The 24,374-nt window shown below is 41.7% G+C and overlaps 1 protein-coding gene across 5 annotated transcripts in view; it reads right to left on the bottom strand.

The window, feature by feature from the left end:
• Positions 1-24,374, bottom strand: part of LOC121330953 (C-Jun-amino-terminal kinase-interacting protein 3-like) — a 227,200-nt gene that overhangs the window by 167,525 nt on the left and 35,301 nt on the right. For 4 of the 5 annotated variants that reach the window (XM_041277960.1, XM_041277963.1, XM_041277964.1 and 1 more), the window contains exons 3-5: positions 21,906-21,976; positions 21,201-21,289; positions 7,135-7,158 (exon numbers count right to left, since the gene is read on the bottom strand). In XM_041277960.1, coding sequence (XP_041133894.1) covers positions 7,135-7,158; positions 21,201-21,289; positions 21,906-21,976 — 184 coding nt within the window. The remainder of the gene's footprint in view (positions 1-7,134; positions 7,159-21,200; positions 21,290-21,905; positions 21,977-24,374) is intronic. The other variant, XM_041277962.1, reaches the window with a different exon arrangement.

Here is a 24,374-nt window from a genome sequence, read left to right as displayed (position 1 = left end):
CCAGCTTTGGTATTTCCGTGGTGCTGTTTATCATTGTTGATAGGCAGCCCACGGACAACAGTGCCCTCTGCGGGTAAAACAGTGAAATTGCTGAGAATAAAACTGGGCACCTGGGCAGTGTTCCAAGTACAACGGTTCTGTCTCGTGTGTCAGTGAATTACCCACCACCCTTCCACACGTGGTGTCAGAGTGTGATTCACTGGCATTGCCCATAAAAGCAGTGCACCCACCGAGCCAGGACACTGAAGCTATGGCTGCCACCCAATTTTCAGCCCTGATGGACCTCCTGCACCAGACTCTCATGGCCGCAGTGCAGGGGGCGGCTAGACCCGCAGCTCCAGACCACTCCATCCAGAGACCCACCAAAATAACGGCCGAGGATCGACCTGACGCCTACTTGGAGATGTTCGAGGCTATAGCGATCTCGGCCGGGTGGCCCCAAGCCCAGTGGGCTAGCTATGTGTTGCCCCATCTCACCGGGGAGGCTCAAGCAGCTGCGAGGACACTGTCCCCGGAGTACATGCTGGATTACCCCCTGCTGAAGGCAGCCATCCTAAATCGTGTGGGGGCCACACCGGAGGGCTACCGGAAGAAATTCCGGGAGGAGCAGTCTGCGGCGGAGGAGCACCCCCGAGCCATTGCCCACCGGCTCAAGGATTATGCCATGGGCTGGCTGAACCCGGACACGGTCACCAAAGCCAGGTTGGTGGAGCTGATAGTGGTGGAGCGGTTTCTGGAGTGTCTGGCCCCGGGACCTTGGCTATGGGTCCAGCGACAGGCACCAGATACTCTGGATCGGGCGGTCGAACTGGCGGAACAGTACCAGGCGGCGGAACCAACGCCTGCGAGACCGTCTGGGAGGAGCGCGGCTACCAGATCGACCCCTCAACTGGCCCTGGAGAGGGAGAGGGGACTGGGGGAAAGGGGTACTCTAGGATTTGGTCGGGGTGTCGGCGGGAGCTCCCAGCTCGGGAACTGGGACAGGGTGGGGATACCCATGGGCTGCTGCAGTGTCGGACCGGGGTCTCGCGCGGACACCCTATCAGCGAGCCCCTTTTTTGGCTCCAGTGTTTCCCCGTTGTCAAAACTTCCGGGACAGAAACCAGACCACCGAGGTGTTGGACGTGCAGGGAGGTGGGCCACCTCACCCGGGACTGCCCTGTGATGGAGTGTGACCTCAGCAAACCAGGTAGGCGCATTCAATTACCTCAGTCACTTCAGCACCCAGGTTTTGTTATTCCTGTGACAGTGGATGGTACAAAAACCCAGGCTCTCATGGACTCAGGGTGTAGTCAGTCTCTAGTACAGGAGAGCCTAATCTCACCGGGGCATAAACGTATATTGGGACGGGGGCATATTAAATGTATTCATGGGGATGTCCGCTCCTATCCCAAGATCAATGTGTGTATGACTACTGGCCAGCAGGTGACGCAGGTGCAGGTAGGATTATGTCCTCGATTGCCGGTACCAGTAGTTCTGGGACGGGACTGTGAGCAGTTTAAAGATTGGTTGGCTGCCCTGACAGCCCCGTCCTCTTTATTGGCTAAAAAAGAGGAATTGGAGAGATTTTTCCTTTTCGCGATGCAGAATGGTTTTGCCATAAATTTAAACCCTGTAAAACTAAACGAGAGGGCCAGATCACTAAGAATGAGGGCTGGCAATGGAGGGAGTCAGAGAAGTTTCAGGTGGGTGCGCTTGGTGAAGAGTCCGGAGGGGAGGTCACGGAGCCAGCGCAGGGGTCTGGCTCGGCTGCCTCTGCTCGGGAACGACCTGACCCCGAGTTGGAAGCCATGGGAGCTAATTTCTTAGTTCGCTCCCGTGACTTCTGACTCGAGCAAGGGCGTGACGACGTGCTGGGCAGGCTCTTTGACCAAGCAGCGGTGGTTAATGGTCGGGTGGTTGAGCCCAGACACGCCGCCACCTACCCCCACTTTGAAATTGATCGAGATTACCCTAGACCGGTGAAGTGCGTCATCAGTTGCTCATTCCTCAGTCCTTTAAGGAGGATTTGTTGCAGCTGGCTCACGCTATTCCCCTGTCTGGTCATTTGGGAAGGGATAAAACTAAAGAAAGGCTTGTGTCACGGTTCTTCTGGTTGGGGCTGGATGGCGATGTCAAGCGGTTTTGTGAGCGTTGTGGGGAATGTCAAAAGGCCAGCCCTAGAGCCGTTCCACAAGCCCCACTGGTGCCTTTGCCCCTAGTGGAAGCTCCGTTTGAGCGTATTGGGATGGACATAGTTGGGCCATTAGAGAGGAGCGCGGCAGGATACACCCACCTACTTGTCATTCTGGATTACGTTACGCGTTATCCAGAGGCTATTCCCCTCCGATCTATGTCCGCTAAGTCTGTTGCCAATGAGCTTGTTAAGGTTTTCTCCCGGGTGGGGATTCCCAAGGAGATACTAACCGATCAAGGCACCAATTTTATGTCCCGGCTAATCCGCGGAACATGTAAGCTTTTGGGAATTAAGACCATTAGGACCTCGGTGTTTCATCCTCAAACCGACGGTTTGGTGGAACGCTTTAATAAGACCCTTAAGAGCATGTTGCGCAGGTTTATTCATAGTGATGTGCGTTACTGGGACCAGCTGATTCCTCCCCTTCTCTTTGCGATCAGAGAGGTTCCCCAGGCTTCCACTGGGTTTTCACCATTCAAGCTGCTGTATGGGCGGAGACCCCGGGGCGTGCTCGATCTGGTCAGAGAGATGTGAGAGGAGCAGCAGGACAATTCGACCAATACCGTCCGGTATGTGTTGGACCTGCGCAAGCGTCTTGAGTCTGTTGGGAAATGGGCGCATGACAATTTGCAGCAGGCACAGCACAGACAGGAGACACAATATAACCGAGGAGCCCGGTTGCACACATTTTAGCCGGGGGATAAGGTACTTCTGTTATTACGTAGTTCTGAGTCAAAACTCTTAGCTAAGTGGCAAGGACCCTTTGAGGTTACACGCCAGGTTGGGAAGGTGGACTATGAGATCTGCCAGCCGGAGCGACGGACAGAGAAACACATTTACCATATCAATCTCTTAAACCCTTGGTTGCAGCCAGAGAGGCCATACAGTATACCTGAGCGTAAAAGACAGGTAATAAAAGCGGAAATTGACGAAATGCTGAGACTGGGGGTAATAGAAGAGTCCCAAAGTGACTGGAACAGTCCAATCGTTTTAGCTGATAAGCCAGACAGGTCAACTCAATTTTGCATTGATTTCAGACGAATCAATGAGAAATCGAAATTTGACGCTTATCTGATGCCCCGGGTAGATGAGTTGCTGCGGCGTCTAGGCACAGCTCATTTTATGATGACACTGGATTTAACGAAAGAGTACTGGCAGATACCCCTCACTCCGGAATCTAGAGAGAGGGCGGCGTTTTCGACTCCCTTCGGGTTGTACCAATTTAGGACCATGTCCTTTGGGTTGCACGGAGCACCCGCCACTTTCCAGTGGATGATGGATCGCATCTTGCGGCCCCATCAGCAGTACGCCGCTGCTTACACAGATGATTTGGTTATCCACAGTGAGGACTGGCCGAGTCATCTGTGTAAGGTAGCGGCGGTGCTGCAATCCTTGCGGGAGGCGGCGCTCACTGCTAACCCAAAGAAGTGTGCCATTAGGAAGAGTGAGTCGGAGTATTTGGGGTATCGAGCAGGGGGAGGCCAGATCAGACCGCGAGTTGCTAAGGTGAAAGCCTTGACTGACTGGCCGGTTCCTACAACCAAAACCCAGGTGCGCTCTTTCTTGGGACTAGCGGGCTATTATAGAAAATTCATCCTGAGCTTCGCTACGCTCGCTGCTCCCTTGACAGACCTCACCCGGAAGGCTGCCCCAAATACGGTTCAGTGGACGGAGTCGTGCCAGAAGGCCTTTCTCGCCTTGAAGCGGAGGCTGTGTAGTAAGCCAGTGCTATGCAGCCCGGATTTTGGTAAGAGGTTCACCCTGCAGACGGATGTGTCAGAGACAGGTCTCGGGGCAGTGTTGTCGCAGGAGGTTCGGGGAAGCGAGCACCCAGTCCTGTACATCAGCAGGAAGCTCCTTCCCCGCGAGAAAAATTATAGGAGAAGGAGTCGAGAAGGAGTGTCTTGCAGTAAAATGGGCAGTCGAGTCACTCCGGTACTACCTCCTGGGGCGACACTTCACCCTGGTTACAGATCATGCCCCTTTAGCATGGCTTCACCGGATGAAAGATAGCAACGCCAGAATCACACGGTGGTACTTGGCCTTGCAGCCCTATGCCTTCAGGGTAGTCCACCGAGCAGGAAAGTTGCATCAAAACGCAGACTTTTTCTCTTGGGAAGGCATGGGGGTGTAAGATTTTCGAATGAACCGGTGGTGTCATTCTGAGGGGAAGGATATGTAACAGGGAGAAATCTGCGCTGACTCTGCTGGTGTGTCCAACAACCGCCTGTGAGTCATGGCAGTGACACGGGGAGGTGGGAAAGTGGGTGTGTGGACTTTCCCCCTCTCTGAATGGCTGAGCTGCGTGTCTTGGGAGATTGTTGGTCCTATAAAATAACGCTCTGCTGTTTCCTCAGGTCTGCCTTTGTAGACATGCTGTGTGTGCGGAAGCGCTGGTCAAGGACAGAGAGACCAGCTGGGAACAGCGAACAAGCCAGAGAGTGACAGCGGGGAACCCTTGGGCAGACCCCGAACTATTGTTTAGAGTAGGCAGGGAGCGGCCAGAGTAAAACGGTGATCCGGGTCGTGCGGGTAGCGGCGACAGGGATAACGCTGCCGAGTGAAGCACCTTTTATTTGTAGTTTTATTACTGTTTTATTTTCCCTTGTTCTTTTCGCCTTCTGTTCTCTATATTATTTTGAGCACCTGCAAGTGCGCCTGCAGTTCATTTAACTTACCAGCTTTGGTATTTCCGTGGTGCTGTTTATCATTGTTGATAGGCAGCCCACGGACAACAGTGCCCTCTGCGGGTAAAACAGTGAAATTGCTGAGAATAAAACTGGGCACCTGGGCGGTGTTCCAAGTACAACTGTTCTGTCTCGCGTGTCAGTGAATTACCCACCACCCTTCCAGAATAGGTTATAAAACAGTTTGTTTAATGTTATAGGCACCTTATTTTAGCGGTTGGCTTTGATGGGGGATCCAGTTGGATTAGTAGCTGGACTGAGGTGTTTATGCTTTATCCTGTGCGGCTTCAACCTGTGCGGCTTCAAATTTTTTCTTACTGGCTGCAAAGACAACAGGGCTAGCTGGAGATTGGATCATGTTTGTCGGGCTGGTTTGTCTTGTGTCTAGTTCCCTAGTAACTGAATACATTGTATTCTGGGAGATGTAGTTGTTAGGGAAGTTTTAGGCGAGGCAGACAAGCTGTGCAGTAAAATTGCTATACATATTTGCACGCATTAAATTAAAATTGAGTGCATATTTCTGCTTTTTTTCTGTAAAAAAGGCAGGTACCCAGCTGATCTCAACCACTGTTGTTAGGGATGTATTTAAGGGAACTTAATTTATTTCGCCTAAAACAAAAAATAATTAAAGGGAACTTGACTGAAGTCTTTAAAATCTTAAAAGGAGTTGATAGTTAACCTTACCCAAAGTGCAGCACAAAAAACAGGACCACAGGGCACAGTTGGAAATTAAGTGGAGATAGACTTAGGACAAAAGAAAGGATGCACTTTTCACAGAGAGTGGTGATGGTATGGAATGGGTTACTTAGCCATGTTGTTGAGGCAGAATCACTTGGATTCTTTAAGACACAAGTTAATTTGAGACCAACCAGCTACTTGGAACCGGACGAGCACTGATAGACAAATTGGCCTCCTCTCGTTCGTAAATGTTCTTATATTCTTATAAGAACATAAGAAGAGTATTTTTAAAAGGTGCCATTCCTAATATAGCTTTTATACATACGTTTGCTATGTCACAAGTTAAATATTAGCTTTAAATCTGGAAAAATACACACCTAAGATTGCTGGTTACAGCCGCTTTAAATAAAGGGGTTCTTATAAATGATAAAAGTGACAGCTAACAAAATAATTCCATAAATCTGTTGTGCCATTTCATTTGTTACATAAATCTCAAATGTGCAGTATTTTTACTTTAAAACATGATATCTGGTACTACACTTGGTTAAAGAAAACTTGTTCAAGTCTTGTTTTCAGTTAGTGCCAAACTTGCTTGGTCACCTGGAGAGTGAAACTGAAACTGAGGGTGAAAATGTTTTTTATTTATTTATTTATTTATTTTCTGGTCATTAACCAACCAGTTGCTTCCCCTATTCACTGACATGCTTTCAGCCAGTAACCCAGGAAGTACAAACAGATACCTGAGAAAAGTACCATATGTCATATTTTAAACAGAAAATATATGTTTGCACATTTGAGACCAATGTGGCTGATAGAAGTGCAAAACAGGATTTATAGAATTGTTTTGTTTGCTAGTTACAATTACAACACCACGTTTACTGTGCAGAAAGATCTACAACATAACACACTTTCTGGATCAATGCAATTTCTGATAACCACTCCCAGAGAAGGGCAGCACTGTTTCACTGAGGCCCCAGTGTGTTCTTGCATTACAAAATGGAATGAACATGGATCTAGTTAGGTCACTTGCATCGGTTAGACAAGAACACATGGAAACTGCAACATATAGCATGATATTTGGTGTAAATAAATGGCTGATTAATTTATTAAGCAAATATAATCCCTGACATGGATTAAGCTTTGTCTCCCTGTTAAATGTTTTATTCACTATCAGCAGGACTACAAATGTTATACAAATTATTATAGTTACACTAAGCAATACTTTAGGTGCAGCACAGAAACCAGAAGACTGTTGGAAACCAGACTTAGGACAGAAGAAAGGAGATAATTTACATATAGTGTTTTCTTTTGTTCAGCCACTAGCATGGACCACACCATCCCACTTCTGGAAAATAATGCAAATAAGCTATGGAAACTGACATTCCTGTCAAGACAGAAATGTGGGCTTCTTTACATTTAGGTTGCGCCAATTCAGAAATAGTGAAGCACACGCATACATAAACAGATATTAAAATGGACTGTCCCAGTTGACAAAAATGACATCGACTCCAGACTGTACCACTTGAGGTATGCAGTAAAGGGGGGGGGGGGGGGGGGGGGGGGTACGGGCTGTAAATGCTTGAATGGATTTACCTTATCCTCCACTTGTGGTGCTGACTGCAGTGACACACAACACAGCCAAGACACAGCAGCACAGACAGCAAGACAAGAAAAGCACAGTTACAGATCATACAAAGTCAGCACACACCACGCAAAGCACAATACTGGGGTTCCCAGTCCTGCTCCCACAAACACATCACTTCTGGAAAAATAGATTTTATGCCAGTTCATGGTTGACCATATGCCCTTCATAGAAAATTAAGGCTGGCTTTCACATTGCTTCTATGAGACAAGCGGCTTAGAGCAGAGATTTGAAGATGTCCTCAGGGGTGTGCAATTCATATTGCCCGACATTGGGACAACAAGTTTTGTGTGAGGGACAAGATTTGTGTGGAGAACAACAATATTTGTGTGAGGGACAAGATTTGTGTGGGAAACAACAAGATTTGTCTGAGGAACAAGTTTTATGTGAGAGACAACAAGATTTTTCTGAGGGTCAACAAGTTTTATATGAACGAAACAAGATTTGTGTGAGGGACAAGATTTATGTGAAGGACATCAAGTGTTATATGAAGGAAACAAGATTTGTGTGAGGAATAACAAGTTTTGTCTGAGGGACAAGATTTGTGTGAGGTTCAACAAGATTACAAGATTTGTGTGATGGACAACAAGTTTTGCCATTACACTTTGCCCATTGGACAAATTAAAACATGAAGGTTGACAAATATGTTTATAATGATAGAAATGAAATGCTTATACATGAGACTATGTGTACAATATTTTATTTACAGTGCCGAGAAAAAGTTTGTGAACCCCTTAGGATTTTCACATATTTCACATATTTCAAACCTAAAATGTTATTAGATCTTAATCTAAGTCCTAACACTAGATAAAGATAACCTTATTAACAAATGACACAGAAATTTGATACTTTTTCAACATTAACTTATCCACAAATTATTAAACATTCAATATCCATGTGTGAAAAAGTATGTGAACCTTTAGATTCAGTAACTGGTTTCTGATCTTTATATAGGGTGGGGCTTCCCAAACTCACCCCTGAAGATCTACCTAATTATTTAAACACCTGATTCTAATTATCCCCTTAATTGAGCTGATAAAACCAGAGGTTCACTTACTTTTTAACATACCCTGAATCTTAATTACTCATTTTTTCTCTAATTCATGCATCACTTTGTTTCAAAAGGACATGGAATTGTTTAATATAAACCCTATTGAATATTTAAGAAAAGATTGGCTTTGATTCAAGAAGGCTATCATGGTAAAACTCTGGAATTTCCATAATTATCAATGGGGTTCACAAACTTTTTTTCGGCACTGTATCTGTTAATCTCATGGCAATCTGTCTATGTATTAATTGATTTATATATTTATTTAGTAGTGCAGGGAAATAATTTTTTAAGGACAAGTAGATTTTTCTAGCATTTTGTCCCTGGACAGTTTTTTTTTTTTTTTTCACAAATTGCACACCCCTGTGTCCTCCATGGAAAACACAGTGGATATTTGGTCAGCTTGTCCGGTTCTAACAGCCTCCTGGGTGAACTTCATTATTTAAGTTTTGAGATCGACCACTTTTCGTTCTCATTCTCACGTGCGTTGCTCAACGGGGGACATCTTGAAATCTTGGTTCACATTAGAAACAAAATCAAATGAAGGGAACATTTCAGTTGTCATCCATAACTATTCAACACTCAACAGTGTTACATTTAGAAATACTAAATGACTGTCAAAATGCTTGTGACTGAATTTCTTAAGCTTCTTTTAACAACTATAAACTGAAAAAAAACAAAAAACATACAAAAGGCATCCTTTTCCTGCTTTTGTAAAATGTCCCCCATTCTTTACTTCACTCCTGACACAAATTACCCATTCAGTCACGTGCCTCTCTCAAACAGACACTGCCAATTGTGCCAAATTGGGTGCTAGTTTTGTGATGTGAACCGTGTTTGTTTGAGGATTAGCCTTAAAACAAACCCCTCCCTGTTATTTTGCAGAGGACAGGACCTGGGAACCACAGTTTGAGGGAGAAAGCTGTTGCTTCACAGTTACAACATCGATCAGGTGTTTGTGAAATAGCAGGATATGAATCTAGTAGTCACACTAGCTAGAAATGCAATCTGAAAAGTGTGCTACGTTACTGAGGACAACCTTATACTGTCAGATAAATCCTTGCCCAAGGTTAGATATTATAAATCACTTATAAGTTAATAAATCAGTTACAAATTTGTCCAGTACATATTATCCTTTGTACAGATTTGTACATAGAACTCAGGGCACAATTATGAGGTTAAAGCAAGATCACTGTTTATATTTAAAAGCAGAAATGTATTACTTGTAAAAAACTGACCATGTGTGTACTCAGCAAAAAACAGAATTTGGAGGGCTCCCGAGTGGCGCATCCAGTAAAGGTGCTCCGCGTGGAGTGCAGAATGTGCCCTATAGCCTGGACGTCTCCAGTTCAAGTCCATGCTATTCCACTGCTGACCATGGACGGGAACTCTCAGGGGGCAGCACACAACTGGCCAAGCGCCACCCCGAGGGGAGGACTTAGTTTGGCTTCGGTGTTGTTGCAGATGGTTCTGGCACATCCCTTTTGTGCTGTAAGTCATTAGATCTTTTTGCATGGAAGGCCTTGGTTGCAAGGGTGTGTGATTCTTTGATGGACCCAGATTCAGCTAAAATGTGTTTGACCACTGAAGACGGGAATGAGAATGTAGAAATGGGAGCGCAGCTAACAAGTTATAAGTTTTTGCAGGTATCAGGCTTTTAAAGACTGTCACCCACACTTGTGAGCAGAAACTGACCCAAGACTGCCACAGCTACTGGAAGCAGGCTGATCTTTGGGATACAAATTGAACATTTGTGAAACTGAAACAAATATTGTAATGACTAATGTGTTTTAAAGAATATACAACCAGTAGAAAATTTTATTAGCAGATATGTGTAAGGAATGTGTGGAGAAGTTCATTGCATTGAAGGTCAGACTGGCCTGCTGTAAGTTCCAAACCTCCCTTATCAGCAAAAGCATCTTTTTTAATTGGACTCTGTCTCAAAACATTCTGATCCTCCGAGAGCAGAATATCAGAATCTACAGAGCACAGTTAATACGCTAGAAGCAATAGAACTAGGTTTGATTAAAAAAGAAAAAAGTATTAAAATCAATAAGAAAACTAATATAATAACATTAAGTAAATGTATGAGCAGTCCTAAGTTTAAATATTCAATTAATATTAATGATTAAAAATTAGCCTCTTGCCTTCTGTGTATGTCAATGAAGTAAAATAGAATTGCAGTTTATAAGAGATTGCTATATTGACACATCTAAATTAGAACTATATGTTATACAATCATTTAAAGTATAAACTGTAACTTTACATATACAGTGAATAGATTTGTAACCTCGTTCTGACCTTCTTGTAGTTCAGGCAGTGTTGAAAATGACTCATTGGTTTTGGCCGATGAAGCGGGGATTTTTGAGGGTCAGCGATTTAACAGTCAATAAAGGATGATCTCGTTATTATTAACAAACGGAAAAACCTTTCGGATAACAGAAGATAGGTGTTTATCTTACAATAATAATTTTCTATATATAACAGAAATTAATTCGAAGCTCGCAGGAAGAGATGGGAATGGAAAGCGTAGGATGTGTTAAACCGTTAAGTTGGATATTGGTTTGAAATAATGAGTATTGAAAAATGCTTACAGCAGTGTTTCATATTAATCAACCCTAAAATTGGCAAAAGCAAAGGTTGTTTTAAAACCTGCTTTGACTGGATTTTGTATGAACAGTGAAGGTGGTCAGACTTAGTTCAGTCACTATAACACTATACCATTCGAATATGTTAACAGTGGCCTATATTTACATATAACTAACTGGACCTGGACTAACTGGATCAAAGGAGTAAAATAATATAACCAATTCTAGGAGCAACTGTTTTACTAAAGTAACTCAATTAGAAATACATCTTATAATGCCATTTAAAGTTAAACTGTTGAAAGAACATAGTAAAAGTTATTACAACAGAAGCATGCCGTTGACAATATTGTAAATATATTGTTAAAACACATTTGAAATAATGTTCATTTAATTTAATCAATTTAAGAATAAGTTCAATTTCTCCAACTAAACAAAAAGTGTCTTTTAGACATTACAATATCAATTAAACCAAATAACATACATGTTTAGTTTATTTAAATGTTTTACTGCAGTAATGAACAGAGGTAATCATTTGCAGAAAAGGCTGTGTTTGATTGTGAAATAAATAATTTTGGGGTCTGCAGTTTTTCTGTAGATGTTGGTCTGGAAGGGCATTAGACTTTCAAAAGATAAGGCTTGGTCTTTGGCATCTCAAAGCAGGATTCGGTGTTGGCTCTTGAAAGTGGGATCTGTCGGCCTTGAATGATAACCAAGGGAAGGTGCTTTAAGACAGGAGTACGTATCTCATAATATTATAAGAAAATAATGAGAGCTTAGTTATAAAAATTAGGATGTACACTTTTTTGTATTATCTGAAGAGATACCGGTCCAGGTGTCTATTGTATCGGGTAAAAAAATGAGTTTCATATTAATTAAAACACTAGCCTTGGCAAGTAAACAGGGTGAAAGCCGTGTGTTTGTGCATTATGATTTATTTATTGTATTTATACTATATACTGTGGGACCATACAGAGAGAGCAGTATTTATCCTCACAGATTAATTTAAAGCAGGTGATCCACTAATTTCTTACACAGGTGGAGTACATCAACAAATTGTGTGACTTGTTGAGGTAATATATTACACCTGAGCAAATTTAGGCTTGCAATTACAAAGGGTATGAATACTTTTTTAATCTGATAATTTCCGTTTTTCATTTTTAGTAAATTCTTGAAAGCTTTTGGAATTTTACTTTTGATTTGACATGGTGCTCAAGGCTTTGTAGATCAGTGTGAAAATTTTGTTAGATAAAGTTTAAGATTAGACTCTGAGAAATTACCAAATGGGGCCGAATACTTTTTCAAGGCACTATATATATATATATATATATATATATATATATATATATATATATATATATATATATATATATATATATATATATATATATATATATATATACAGTGCCTTGCAAAAGTATTCAGACCCCTGACCAATTCTCTCATATTACCGAATTACAAATGGTACATTGAAATTTCGTTCTGTTTGATATTTTATTTTTAAACACTGAAACTCAGAATCAATTATTGTAAGGTGACATTGGTTTTATGTTGGGAAATATTTTTAAGAAAAATAAAAAACTGAAATATCCTGCGGGGTAAGTATGTACCAGCTTTGCACACTGTGTCGGAGTGATTTTGGCAATGGAATTGAGATCAGGACTTTGACTGGGCCATTGTAGGACATTCACCTTTTTGATCTTGAGCCACTCCAATGTTGCTTTGCCCTTGTGCTTGGGATTTTTGTCCTGCTGAAAGGTGAATTTCCTCCCAAGCTTCAGTTTGTTAGCGAACTGAAGCAGATTCTCTTGCAGTATATTCCTGTATTTTGCTCCATCCATTCTTCCTTCAATTGTAACAAGATGCCCAGTCCCTGCTGATGAGAAGCAATCCCACAGCATGATGCTGCCAGCACCATACTTCACTGTAGGGATGGTGTGTCTTGAGGCATGGGCAGGGTTAGGTTTGCACCACACATAGCGCTTTGAGTTTTGGCCAAAAAGCTCTATCTTGGTCTCATCTGACCACAAAAACCTTTTCCCACATCACAACTGGGTCACTCTCATGCTTTCTGGCAAACTCCAGACGGGCTTTCAAATGGTACTTTTTGAATAATGGCTTCTTTCTTGCCACCCTCCCATACAGGACAGTGTTATGCAGAGCTCTTGATATGGTTGACTGGTGCACCATTACTCCACTCCCAGCCACTGAACTCTGTAGCTCCTTCAAAGTGATTGTTGGCCTCTCTGTGGCTTCTCTCACAAGTCTCCTTCTTGTTTGAGTGCTGAGTTTTGAGGGACGGCCTTTTCTTGGTAGTGCCTGGGTGGTGTGATGCAGCTTCCACTTCCTAATTATTGATCCAACTGTGCTCACTGGAATATCCAAACACTTGGATATTATTTTGTACCCTTTCCCTAATCTATGCATTTGTATTACTTTATCTCTAACTTCTGTAGAATGCTCTTTGGTCTTCATTTTCCTTCAGATTCACAGCCTTACCAATGATCCTTCAACAGTGGGGTTTTTATCCAGAAAATGTGACAGCAACTTTAATGGTTCACAGGTGGAGGCCAATGGTAAGGTAATTGTGTCCTCGTTAGGGCAATTTCTTTCATCGGTGCAAACTGGGAGCTTCCACAGCACAGGGGTTGAATACTTATGCAAGCAAGATATTTCAGTTTTTTATTTTTCTTAAAAATATTTCCCAACATAAAACCAATGTCACCTTACAATAACTGATTCTGAGTTTCAGTGTTTAAAAATAAAATATCAAACAGAACGAAATTTCAATGTACCATTTGTAATTCGGTAATATGAGAGAATTGGTCAGGGGTCTGAATACTTTTGCAAGGCACTGTATATATATATATATATATATATATATATATATATATATATATATATATATATATATATATATATATATATATATATATACACACACACAGTGCCTTACAAAAGTAATCAGACCTCTGACCAATTCTCTCATATTACCGAATTACAAATGGTATATTGAAAAAGTATATGCCCCCTGTCTGATTTTCTGCATTTTTTGACACTGAATGTTATCAGATATTCAACCAAAATCTAATATTAGATAAAAGGGACCCTGAGTGAACAAATAAAACAAAACTGATACTTATTTCATTTATTTATTAAAGAAAGTTATGTAACACCCAATGCCGCCGTATGAAAAAGTAATCGCCCCCTTAGACACAATAACTGGTTACGCCACCTTTAGCAGCAATAACTGCAACCAAACGCTTCCTAGTTACTGATCAGTCTCTCACAGCGCCGTGGAGGAGCTTTGGCCTACTCCTTCATGCAGAACTGCTTCAACTCAGTGACATTTGTGGGTTTTCGAGCATAATGCTCGTTTCAGGTCATGCCACAACATCTCAGTGGGGTTTAGGTCTGGACTTTGACTAGGCCATTCCAAAACTTTAAATTTCTTGTTCTTCAACCATTCTGATGTAGACTTGCTTGTGCTACAGCTCACGGACAGATGGGCTGACATTCTCCTGCAGAAATCATAGTTCCTTCAATGATGGCAAGTCGTCCAGGTCCTGATGCAACAAAGCATCCCCAAATCATGACACTGCCATCACCATGCCTGACAGTTGGTATGAGGTTCTTACTGTGGAATGCAGTGTTTGGTTTTCGCCAGACATAACGGGGCCCATGTTGGCCAAAAAGTTCCACTTGACTCATTTATCCATAGAATATTGTTCCAGAACTCTTGAGGATCATCCAGGTGCTTTTTGGCAAACTTGAGACGAGCATTCATGTTCTTCTTAGTGAGCAGTGGTTTCCGCCTTGCTACTCTGCCATGAATCCCATTTTTGCCCAGTGTCTTTCTGATGGTGGAGTCATGAACACTGACCTTAACCGAGGCGAGAGAGGCCTGCAGATCCCTGGACGTTGTGCTAGGGTTCTTTGTGACTTCCTGGATGATTTTACGCCTTGATCTTGGATAAATTCTGGCAGGACGGCCACTCCTGGGAGGATTCACTACTGTCCCAAACTTTCTCCATTTGGACAATATGGCTCTGACTGTGGTTTGGTGGAGCCCCAGAGCCTTACAAATGGCTTTGTAACCCTTTCCAGACTGGCAGGTATCAACAACTTTTCTTACAGAGGTCTTCAAGAATTCCTTTTGATCGTGGCATGATGTGCCTCTAGAACCTGTGTGTGACAACTTAAGAACATAAGAACATAAGAAAGTTTACAAGCGAGAGGAGGCCATTCGGCCCATCTTGCTCGTTTGGTTGTTAGTAGCTTATTGATCCCAGAATCTCATCAAGTAGCTTTTTGAAGGATCTCAGGGTGTCAGCTTCAACAACATTACTGGGGAGTTGATTCCAGACCCTCACGATTCTCTGTGTAAAAAAGTGCCTCCTATTTTCTGTTCTGAATGCCCCTTTGTCTAATCTCCATTTGTGACCCCTGGTCCTTGTTTCTTTTTTCAGGTCGAAAAAGTCCCTTGGGTCGACATTGTCAATACCTTTTAGAATTTTGAATGCTTGAATTAGGTCGCCACGTAGTCTTCTTTGTTCAAGACTGAACAGATTCAATTCTTTTAGCCTCTCTGCATATGACATGCCTTTTAAGCCCGGAATAATTCTGGTCGCTCTTCTTTGCACTCTTTCTAGAGCAGCAATATCTTTTTTATAGCGAAGTGACCAGAACTGCACACAATATTCAAGATGAGGTCTTACTAGTGCATTGTACATTTTTAACATTACTTCCCTTGATTTAAATTCAACACTTTTCACAATGGATCCGAGCATCTTGTTAGCTTTTTTTAATAGCTTCCCCACATTGTCCAGATGAAGACATTTCTGAGTCAACAAAAACTCCTAGGTCTTTTTCATTGATTCCTTCTCCAATTTCAGTATCTCCCATATGATATTTATAATGTACATTTTTATTTCCTGCGTGCAGTACCTTACACTTTTCTCTATTAAATGTCATTTGCCATGTGTCTGCCCAGTTCTGAATCTTGTCCAGATCATTATGAATGACCTTTGCTGCTGCAACAGTGTTTGCCACTCCTCCTATTTTTGTGTCGTCTGCAAATTTAACAAGTTTGCTTACTATACCAGAATTTAAATCATTAGATTAGAAATAGCAGAGGACCTAATACTGATCACTGTGGTACACCACTGGTTACCACACTCCATTCAGAGGTTTTTCCTCTAATCAGTATGTGGCAGAGCAAAGCCCTTTTTAAATTGGCAGGGATGGGGTTAATTTCCCCTACCTGCCTGGGTTTATTATGTTCAGGTGGCTGCTGTTGATTAGTAGATAAGGTTAATTAACGATCAATCAGCGCCCAGCCACCTGACATAAAAGGAGGCCTCTGCTTCTCATTTGGGAGGAGGGAGCTGAGGAAGCAGGTTGGTGTTTGTGGTGTCTACATCCAGTGAAGGCATTGCCCAGCCTGGAAACCTTTATTTTTGTAAGTTTGTTTTTTGTACTGTTTTTTTTGTGTGTTTAAATCCCTTTATTTTGCCCTTGGGCACTTTTATTTTGTGTTTATTTATAATAAAAGTATATTTTTTTGAACTGCAGACTGTCTCTGGTGGGATAGTGCCACCTAGAGGCTCAGAGCAGTATTATTTTTTTATTTTTTTTTGGGGGGGGGGGGGGGGGATTTTTGGGAGAATTATTATTATTTTTTTTTTTTGGATTATGGGAAAGAAGAGCAGACAGCGGCAAAGGCAGGAAAAGCAGCAGCTGAAGAAATGTAAGCTGCTGCAGCTGCCGCTGGAGGACCCAGCCAGCCTCTTCCCCTGGTGTTCCTGGTGTGGGAAGGAGGATCATCGTTGGCGGTCCTGCCCAGATGTGCCACTGGAAAACTGGTGCGTCCGGTGTGAGGAGGACGGCCACAACTGGGCAGGATGCCCCTACAACCACCACCGCCCAGGAAGAGGTGCAGTCCACGATTCATCCCGCTGTGGCATCAGGGGCCACCCCACTACCTGCTGCACCACCACCTACACCACCTTCCCAGGAGATCTGGGACTGGTTGATGCACCCTGAGGCAGACCTCGTCCACGATCTCCCCATAGTCATCAACACGCTGTGGCGTTGAGATGGGGAGAGGTGGGAACAGTGGGAGGAACAACACCACCCGGAGTCCTTCCCAGAGGTTGCCCTCATGGTGGTTAATTACTTGGCCATAGACCCAAGGGACATAATTGGACTCCCAGTTGGCCGATTGCAGCCGGTGTACGTTGTACATGGGGGGAGGTGTGTGGCAGAGCAAAGCTCTGCCCTTTTTAAATTGGCAGGGATGGGGTTAATTTCCCCTACCTGCCTGGGTTTATTATGTTCAGGTGGCTGCGGTTGATTAGTTGATAAGGTTAATTAACGATCAATCAGCACCCAGCCACCTGATATAAGGAGGCCTCTGCTTCTCATTTGGGAGGAGGGAGCGGAGGAAGCAGGTTGGTGTTTGTGGTGATTTGTGAATTCTACATCCAGTGAAGGCATTGCCCAGCCTGGAAACCTTTATTTTTGTAAGTTTGTTTTTTGTACTGTTTTTTTTTGTGTTTAAATCCCTTTATTTTGCCCTTGTGCACTTTTATTTTGTGTTTATTTATAATAAAAGTATATATTTTTTTGAACTGCAGACTGTCTCTGGGCCTCTATCCACTCACCAGCCTGTCACACAGTACTTTCTGTTTTCTATATGTTATCCACTCCCTAATCCACGTACATGTGTTTCCTTGAATCCCTACTGCGTTCAGTTTGAGAATTAATCTTGCGTGCGGGACTTTGTCAAAAGCTTTCTGGAAATCTAAATTAACCATGTCATATGCTTTGCAATTATCCATGATCGATGTTGCATCCTCAAAAAAATCAAGCAAGTTAGTTAGACACGATCTCCCTTTCCTAAAACCATGTTGACTGTCTCCCAGGACCCTGTTACCATATAGGTAATTTTCCATTTTGGATCTTATTATAGTTTCCATAAGTTTGCATATAATAGAAGTCAGGCTTACTGGTCTGTAGTTACCTGGTTCAGTTTTGTTTCCCTTTTTGTGGATCGGTACTACGTTTGCAACGGTACCACCCCTGTTTACTACGGTACCACCCCTGTGTCAAGAGACTGCTGCATGATCTTGGTTAGCGGTTTGTAAACTTCACTCTGATGGTAATGGCCAAAGTTAGTCAGATTCATATTGGGCAGGGCTGGCCCAAATCAGGCCTGATTGCTAACCAAAGTATTCAAACAGCCGACCCTAACTGTCCCTTTAACTGGGTTGAGTTAACTAGGGGGGCAATAACTTTTTCACACCTGAAGATTGCATGTTTGATTACCTTGCACACCAAACAAATGAAAGCACCACCAAACTTTGGTGTCATTTTTAACCTCAGACTCCCTCTATATACTACTACAACCCACAAAAAGATCTGACAAATTCAATGTGAAAAATTTGAAAAAATGCAGAAAATTAGACAGGGGGCAAATACTTTTTCATGGCACTGTGTGTGTGTGTATACACACACACACACACACACACACACACACACAATATTACTTCGAATTAACGCTGCCATTAAATTAACGCCTCACTCAGACGTCAGCTTTTTAATAGACATCGTCCTCAAATAAACGCCGCTCTCAATAAAGAAACATAAAGGTATTTTTTTCTACCCCTGTTCAAAAAATAGAGACACGCAACTCTGGCTATGTACATGTGACGCCCCCAAACAGACTACAGCCTCAAACCACCGTGTAATACAAACTAATGTACACAAACCTTAGTAAACACATTTTATTTTATGGTACTATCCCAACAGATAACCAAGATGAACTACTAACAGCACAGCAGTCCAGTCTTTTTGTTTTGTTTTGTTTTTTCCAGCAGATTTCAGTGCCAGCACAGCAGGGGATAAAACAAGAGCTGTCTGTTTACTTCGTCCTCAGCTTGGATGGTAAAAACTTAAACTAAGAGGAACTTAGAGCTTTGCCGATCACTCTAAGTGCTACCCGAAAGCTGGCCGAAAATATCTTCTTGTAAGGGGTTTAGTTGTTTTGTTTATTATTCAATTGGAATTGTACTCAGTCCTGTACAATTAATTTTCTTTTAAAAAGTGCTTACTATCTATTAGAAGATTTAGTTTCAGTTTCTCTTACAGAGAAATTACAAACAAGCAGGTAAATTACAGTGAGAAAATAAATAAATAACCAAGTAGGATATATTTAATTTTTTACAGAAATCAAACCGTAATATTTTTCATTAAGAAAAAAAACTGCATCACACACAAACTACCGTTCTCCTCTTCTTATCCTGCGAAAGAGTAGTAACACTGCTCGGATTCATAAAACTTCAAATTAATTGAGTTGGTGTGATTTTCCTGAATATTAAAAACTTGTCTAAACATATAGCCCGCCCAGTGCACAAACAAAACCATTACAGGAGTTTAAAACATCTCTGTCCTCCTTGAACTTCTCCCCTGAGTTTAAAAGTATGCTCAGAGTATATATATCAATAAAAAGAGTACGTGCGAAAAATCTGACAGTGTTCTGGCTCACCGCGCACCAGCTACCCCTGTAGTCTGACCATGCGCCTCCGGGCTTGCCTGTAAGCTGCCCAGAGCTGCGTTGTCCTCCAACGCTGTAGCTCTCAGGTGGCTGCATGGTGGGTCTGCAGTGCTAAAAGAAGCAGTGGTTGATGGCATACACTTCGGAGGAGTCAGCGTAGGATGGTAGCGGTGAGCTGAGCCTATTTTATAGCTATTCTAAATTGGGAGAAAATGATGAAAAAAAAAAGAATTGGCGACTAATACATTTTTTTTTTTTTTTAAAAACAGAATTTATAAATATCAAAAAAATATCACGCATAGGATTGTGATGATATTTGTTTATCATATCATAGGTAAATTAACTAGGGAATTACTTTTCTCAACAACGCTGATGATTAAAATCAGTGGCATATTTTGGAAACAGAAAACCAGCATACACTGCGATCTTAGAAGACATTTTTATTTTCCTGGTGAAAAGATCCCGAGTAAATGGTGAGAAAGGTATTGCCCAGGTAATTTCTATATTTGTTGAAAACTTGATTAAAAATTCCAAAGGAATCGGCAATATATTTAAACATACATCCCTTACAGCACAAATACATGTATGCATTTCAAGTCATTTACAAGCGGTAAGAATCAATTGATTTGGATAAGAGGATAATGACAGAATAACCGTGTGAAAAAATTAGATGCAATGTCTAAAATAGTTGTTCAACGTTTTAAAATCAATCTGTAAATTACAAGCAGCATATCAGCCGGTATTGTTTATTAATGTCTGATCTGGACTTTTTTCCCCTCTTCTGAAACAAATACAAAGTGAAGGTACAGTTAATGGAAACCAATAGGATGTTAGTAGAAGCTGGAAAGAGCAGGTGGTCCTAACAACCAGTAGCAGCACCCAGTCAGGGTCAGTTCAAATGTTTAGTTGAAAAAATCTGCCAGTGGTTGGCCATTTAAAGTCTTGCGGCGGCACCAATATTTTCTGGCTTAGCTTGCCGTTTACCAAATATGATGGACGGCTGGCGTCGGCTCCACAGTCTATCAGTATTATTGTACAACGCATTATTATTCTACAGCAGTCCAAGGTACAGCTACAGCATAGACTTTTGACAATAAGAATTGCTGAAAAGTGTTTTTGCTGGTCACTTTGTCATAAAGAGAATTGATTGCATTCTTAAATAGCCGATGGCTCTCATAAGGCCATGTTTTGTTAATTTTATTTTTATTATTTTCTCATCATCATTAACTGCGCACCAGTGACCCCTGTGGCTGATAGGGTGCCTGTGTTGTCCTCCAGCAGTACAGGTCTGGTGGCTTCGCTGCGGATCCACAGTGCAAAAAATGATGGATTGGCAGGAGCAGGGTTCGGAGGACGCGTCTTTCAGCCTCCGTTGCCAGATTCGCCGGGGGGGTTGCAGCGGTGAAAAGGGATAATAAATATAGTAATTGGCCATTCCAAATTGGGGAGAAAACTGGGGTAAAAACCATTGGCGATGACAACATTTTAAGACAAAAAAAAAAGCCATTGTCTTATCAACCTCTTAAAAATCACAATTATTCCCATCTTTTGGAGAATAGTGGAAACATTGAAAAAGAATGGCTTATAATGTTATTCTCATTTTTTATTTTTTTTATTTTTATGAATTTAGAGTAACTATTATTACTATTATCAATTATTATTTTTATTTAATTTTATTTAATTTCCCCCAATTTGAAATGTCCAATTAGGGAAATCACATTCCATTTTTTGTCAGAATATATAGAACTGTTGTCAGGGTTTCTCCCACAAACAGTCCAGAGAATAAATACCAATAATGAAATAAGAATGAAAGCCCTTGTTTCTTACGTTCTTCCACTGCCAACTCCGTCAGTCTGGCTGTTAATTCCAACCTGCATCTTGGACCTCTCAATGTGTTCCACATATGTCTGGATCATCTGTGGAGAGAAGCATGGATATAATGTTGCAGAAGCATGAATTAAGACTTGGCTATAGCTTGTTACAACATGTATTCTCAGTTTGACACATGATAACTGTACTACTTTAGGTTAAATAAAGTCCTTAGTTTCTGTTTATACTTCCTGGGTCATTTCACCAGCTAGTTGGTAAAAGGAAAGAATCCTTGAAGGGGTGGGGACAATGTCATCCTCCAGGTGATCAAGTAAGTTCTATACCAACTTTAAGCATGGCTTGCAAACATGTTTTACTTTTCTAAGAAAAAAGGTTTTACTACATCTATCTTAACAGTAAATCTGAGTAAATTAGAACATGTTGCATAAAAGAAAACTACACACATTAAAAATACAATCTTTATTCTCTAGCTAAATGTTATTTGTCTTAGTGTTGCTTGATTTTTCACATTGTCACATTGTACAGCTCTACAGTGCAATCTGCACGTCTATGTATAGCTCTAACTATTCAAACCCTATGAATAGCCTCCCTATTGCAAATTAAACTACAACTTTCTATCGCAGTCCATACCCTACTATATAGCCCTGATTGCACTCTGAACTCCCGTGTGTACACTAGCTCCCTACTGTACTGCCCCGGTACCTCGGTGTGTCTCTGGTGGAGGGTGTTGTAATCTTTCTTCATCTCAGACTCGCGCTCCTCCAGACGGGTCACTGGGAGAAAGAAACACAGCTTTTAACTGCAGGATGAACACAGCAAGGACCCCGCACATGGCACTGATCTGCTCATCTGAACCTGGCTTGCTTAAGCTATTTTTTTTGCCATAATTTGCAAAGAATTGTTGTTGTTTTTAGTTGTTTTAAACACTTATAATGGACAGATTTACAACAAACTCATGTTGTACCATGTTGTGCAGGAACAAAAAAGTTAGGACAACCACAAGTTTTTTTGGAGGTTAGTAATCTTTATTCAATAGCAAATCGTGCAGTAGCCCCTGTCATTGCTTTAAACTGTTACAGAGCATCCCTTTTACAAGTATGATTAAAAATGTCAGAAGAATCAGCAATATTTTTAAAAATATAATGCTGGGATACAGACAACATGGGACATAGCAAATGTAAAGCGATGCGTTTCTTGTGAACCCTGAAATGCAACTGCCAGCACTATACGCTTGCAGGTGAAAACACTAGTAGGAGGAGTCCTGAGAATGTGCTTCCATGTGCACATGTCTTTCTTCCCTCTTTCTGCAGTGACTTTCCAGCTTCATTCCACATTTAACAGTGGGCTACAGTACAGTTTCACAACTTTACTATTCTGGTATTGCAACAAAATAACTGTCTGTTCAATGAAATATAGCAGATGTTATAATGTGTATCAGGTTTGCTGGAATTTACAGATGTAAACATTAGAAGAAAAATACTGTAGCTGGGAACTTGCAAATGCTTTTTTTTTTTTTTTTTTAATGGGTGTCTGCTTAAGCACATGGGGTGCCTGGCCAGCAGGGGATATTGTGGTGTGGTGAGGTTTTGCCCTCCTGAAAAACAGGAGCACCAGAGCCAATGCAATGCTGTCCTGAACAATGAAGAATGAAGAATGAGAGCTTCATACAGCCGGGACAATCCCCTGCGCTTACTTGCACTCCCGCGTCCTCCTCCGCATTCCCCCGCACCCAGTGCTCCCCTGCCTGTATAAAACTCTCCTCATGTTCTCGCCTCAAGTACACACTTTGAGTTTTAAACAGACTGTCAGCTGTAGTTCTTTTTGAAAGGGTTAATAAACACAGGGATTCAAACCAGATTATTTTCCATTCTGATTCGGCTCTGAACCAAACCGGAATTTTCGGCTCGTAATGGAACGAAAGCAAATACCAGTTAATACTGGTTAAATTTTTTTTTCTAGTCAAGTAGGTTATTGTATTGGTGTTCATAGGTCTTCAATTTCTCAAATTAAACAAAAAAACATGAAATACAGTAAACTGCAGATAACTCTGCACTCAAAGGGAAAACGGTGTGACAATCTGTATCTGTATCAATAAATGCACTTACTGTTTACAGAAACAATGCCAATGTCGCAGCCTTAAAAGAAACTGACGGCAGCCCACTTCTTTTTTTTCCTTTTCTCAGTTGCAACTTTTGCCTCAGTTCGAGTTTACACTTTTATTTTTTAAACACTTCAAAACAGCGGCATTTCCCAACATACTCTGTGGGTTAGCATCCTTACATTCAACATAAGGATTGTTCACACTTGCGGTTTAGGCCGGCCTGGGCCGTCTTATCTCATGTGTGAACGCTCTAAAAATGAAAAGGCGGCCCTGGGCCGGGTGTAATTTAGACAAATTTAAAACGTATCGAATCGCAAAAGTCTCACCCCTCGTTTGCTGTATTTTTCACATACCTTTATAGTCGTGCATACTGATAAATCCTCTCCTGATCCCTCGTTTTATCACCACACTCCTCAATAATGCGATCCAAGTCATTATTATATTACTATAACATCTCAAAAAGCTCTGCAAATCTCTGTGATATTCTCTGAGCACTGGATGCAGAAGCAGCTATCTCCTTTATGTCCATGTTATCTCGGGTGAAAACCTGAAAGTTTGTCTGAGAACTCTCAAATACCGAGCAGCAAGCCAGAGATAAACCCACCACGGATCTTGGATTTTATGGAACCTACGGCGACCTCCAGCCCAGAAAATAGCAATGGGGAATGCACTGAACACACTGACACTTTTGACAATGATGATGCTGGGTCAGTCATGAATGGTAAGTACTTCTTCATCGTACAGCTTTTATTAAAACAACAATTATTTTATTATATATATATTTATATATATATATATATATATATATATATATATATATATATATATATATATATATACACACACACACACACACACACACACACACACACACACACACCTTTCAGATTGTAGCTAAGATTGTAAATGTCAATATTGTTAAATAATGCAGACGACATTGCATATTCAGTCACCATTAATATAATAATTTGTATTTTGACTAATATAATGTGCACGTCCTTGTTTGATGCATTTAAGCACGCTCCAACACAGTAACCGACTGCACTGTCAACACACACAAATTTCCCAGC

The sequence above is a fragment of the Polyodon spathula genome, chromosome 18 (genome assembly GCF_017654505.1).
Source record: "Polyodon spathula isolate WHYD16114869_AA chromosome 18, ASM1765450v1, whole genome shotgun sequence".
In the NCBI taxonomy this organism is placed as follows: domain Eukaryota; kingdom Metazoa; phylum Chordata; class Actinopteri; order Acipenseriformes; family Polyodontidae; genus Polyodon; species Polyodon spathula.
The sequence above is the reverse complement of the archived record's forward strand: the minus strand, read 5'-3'. Positions and strand labels throughout refer to the sequence as shown.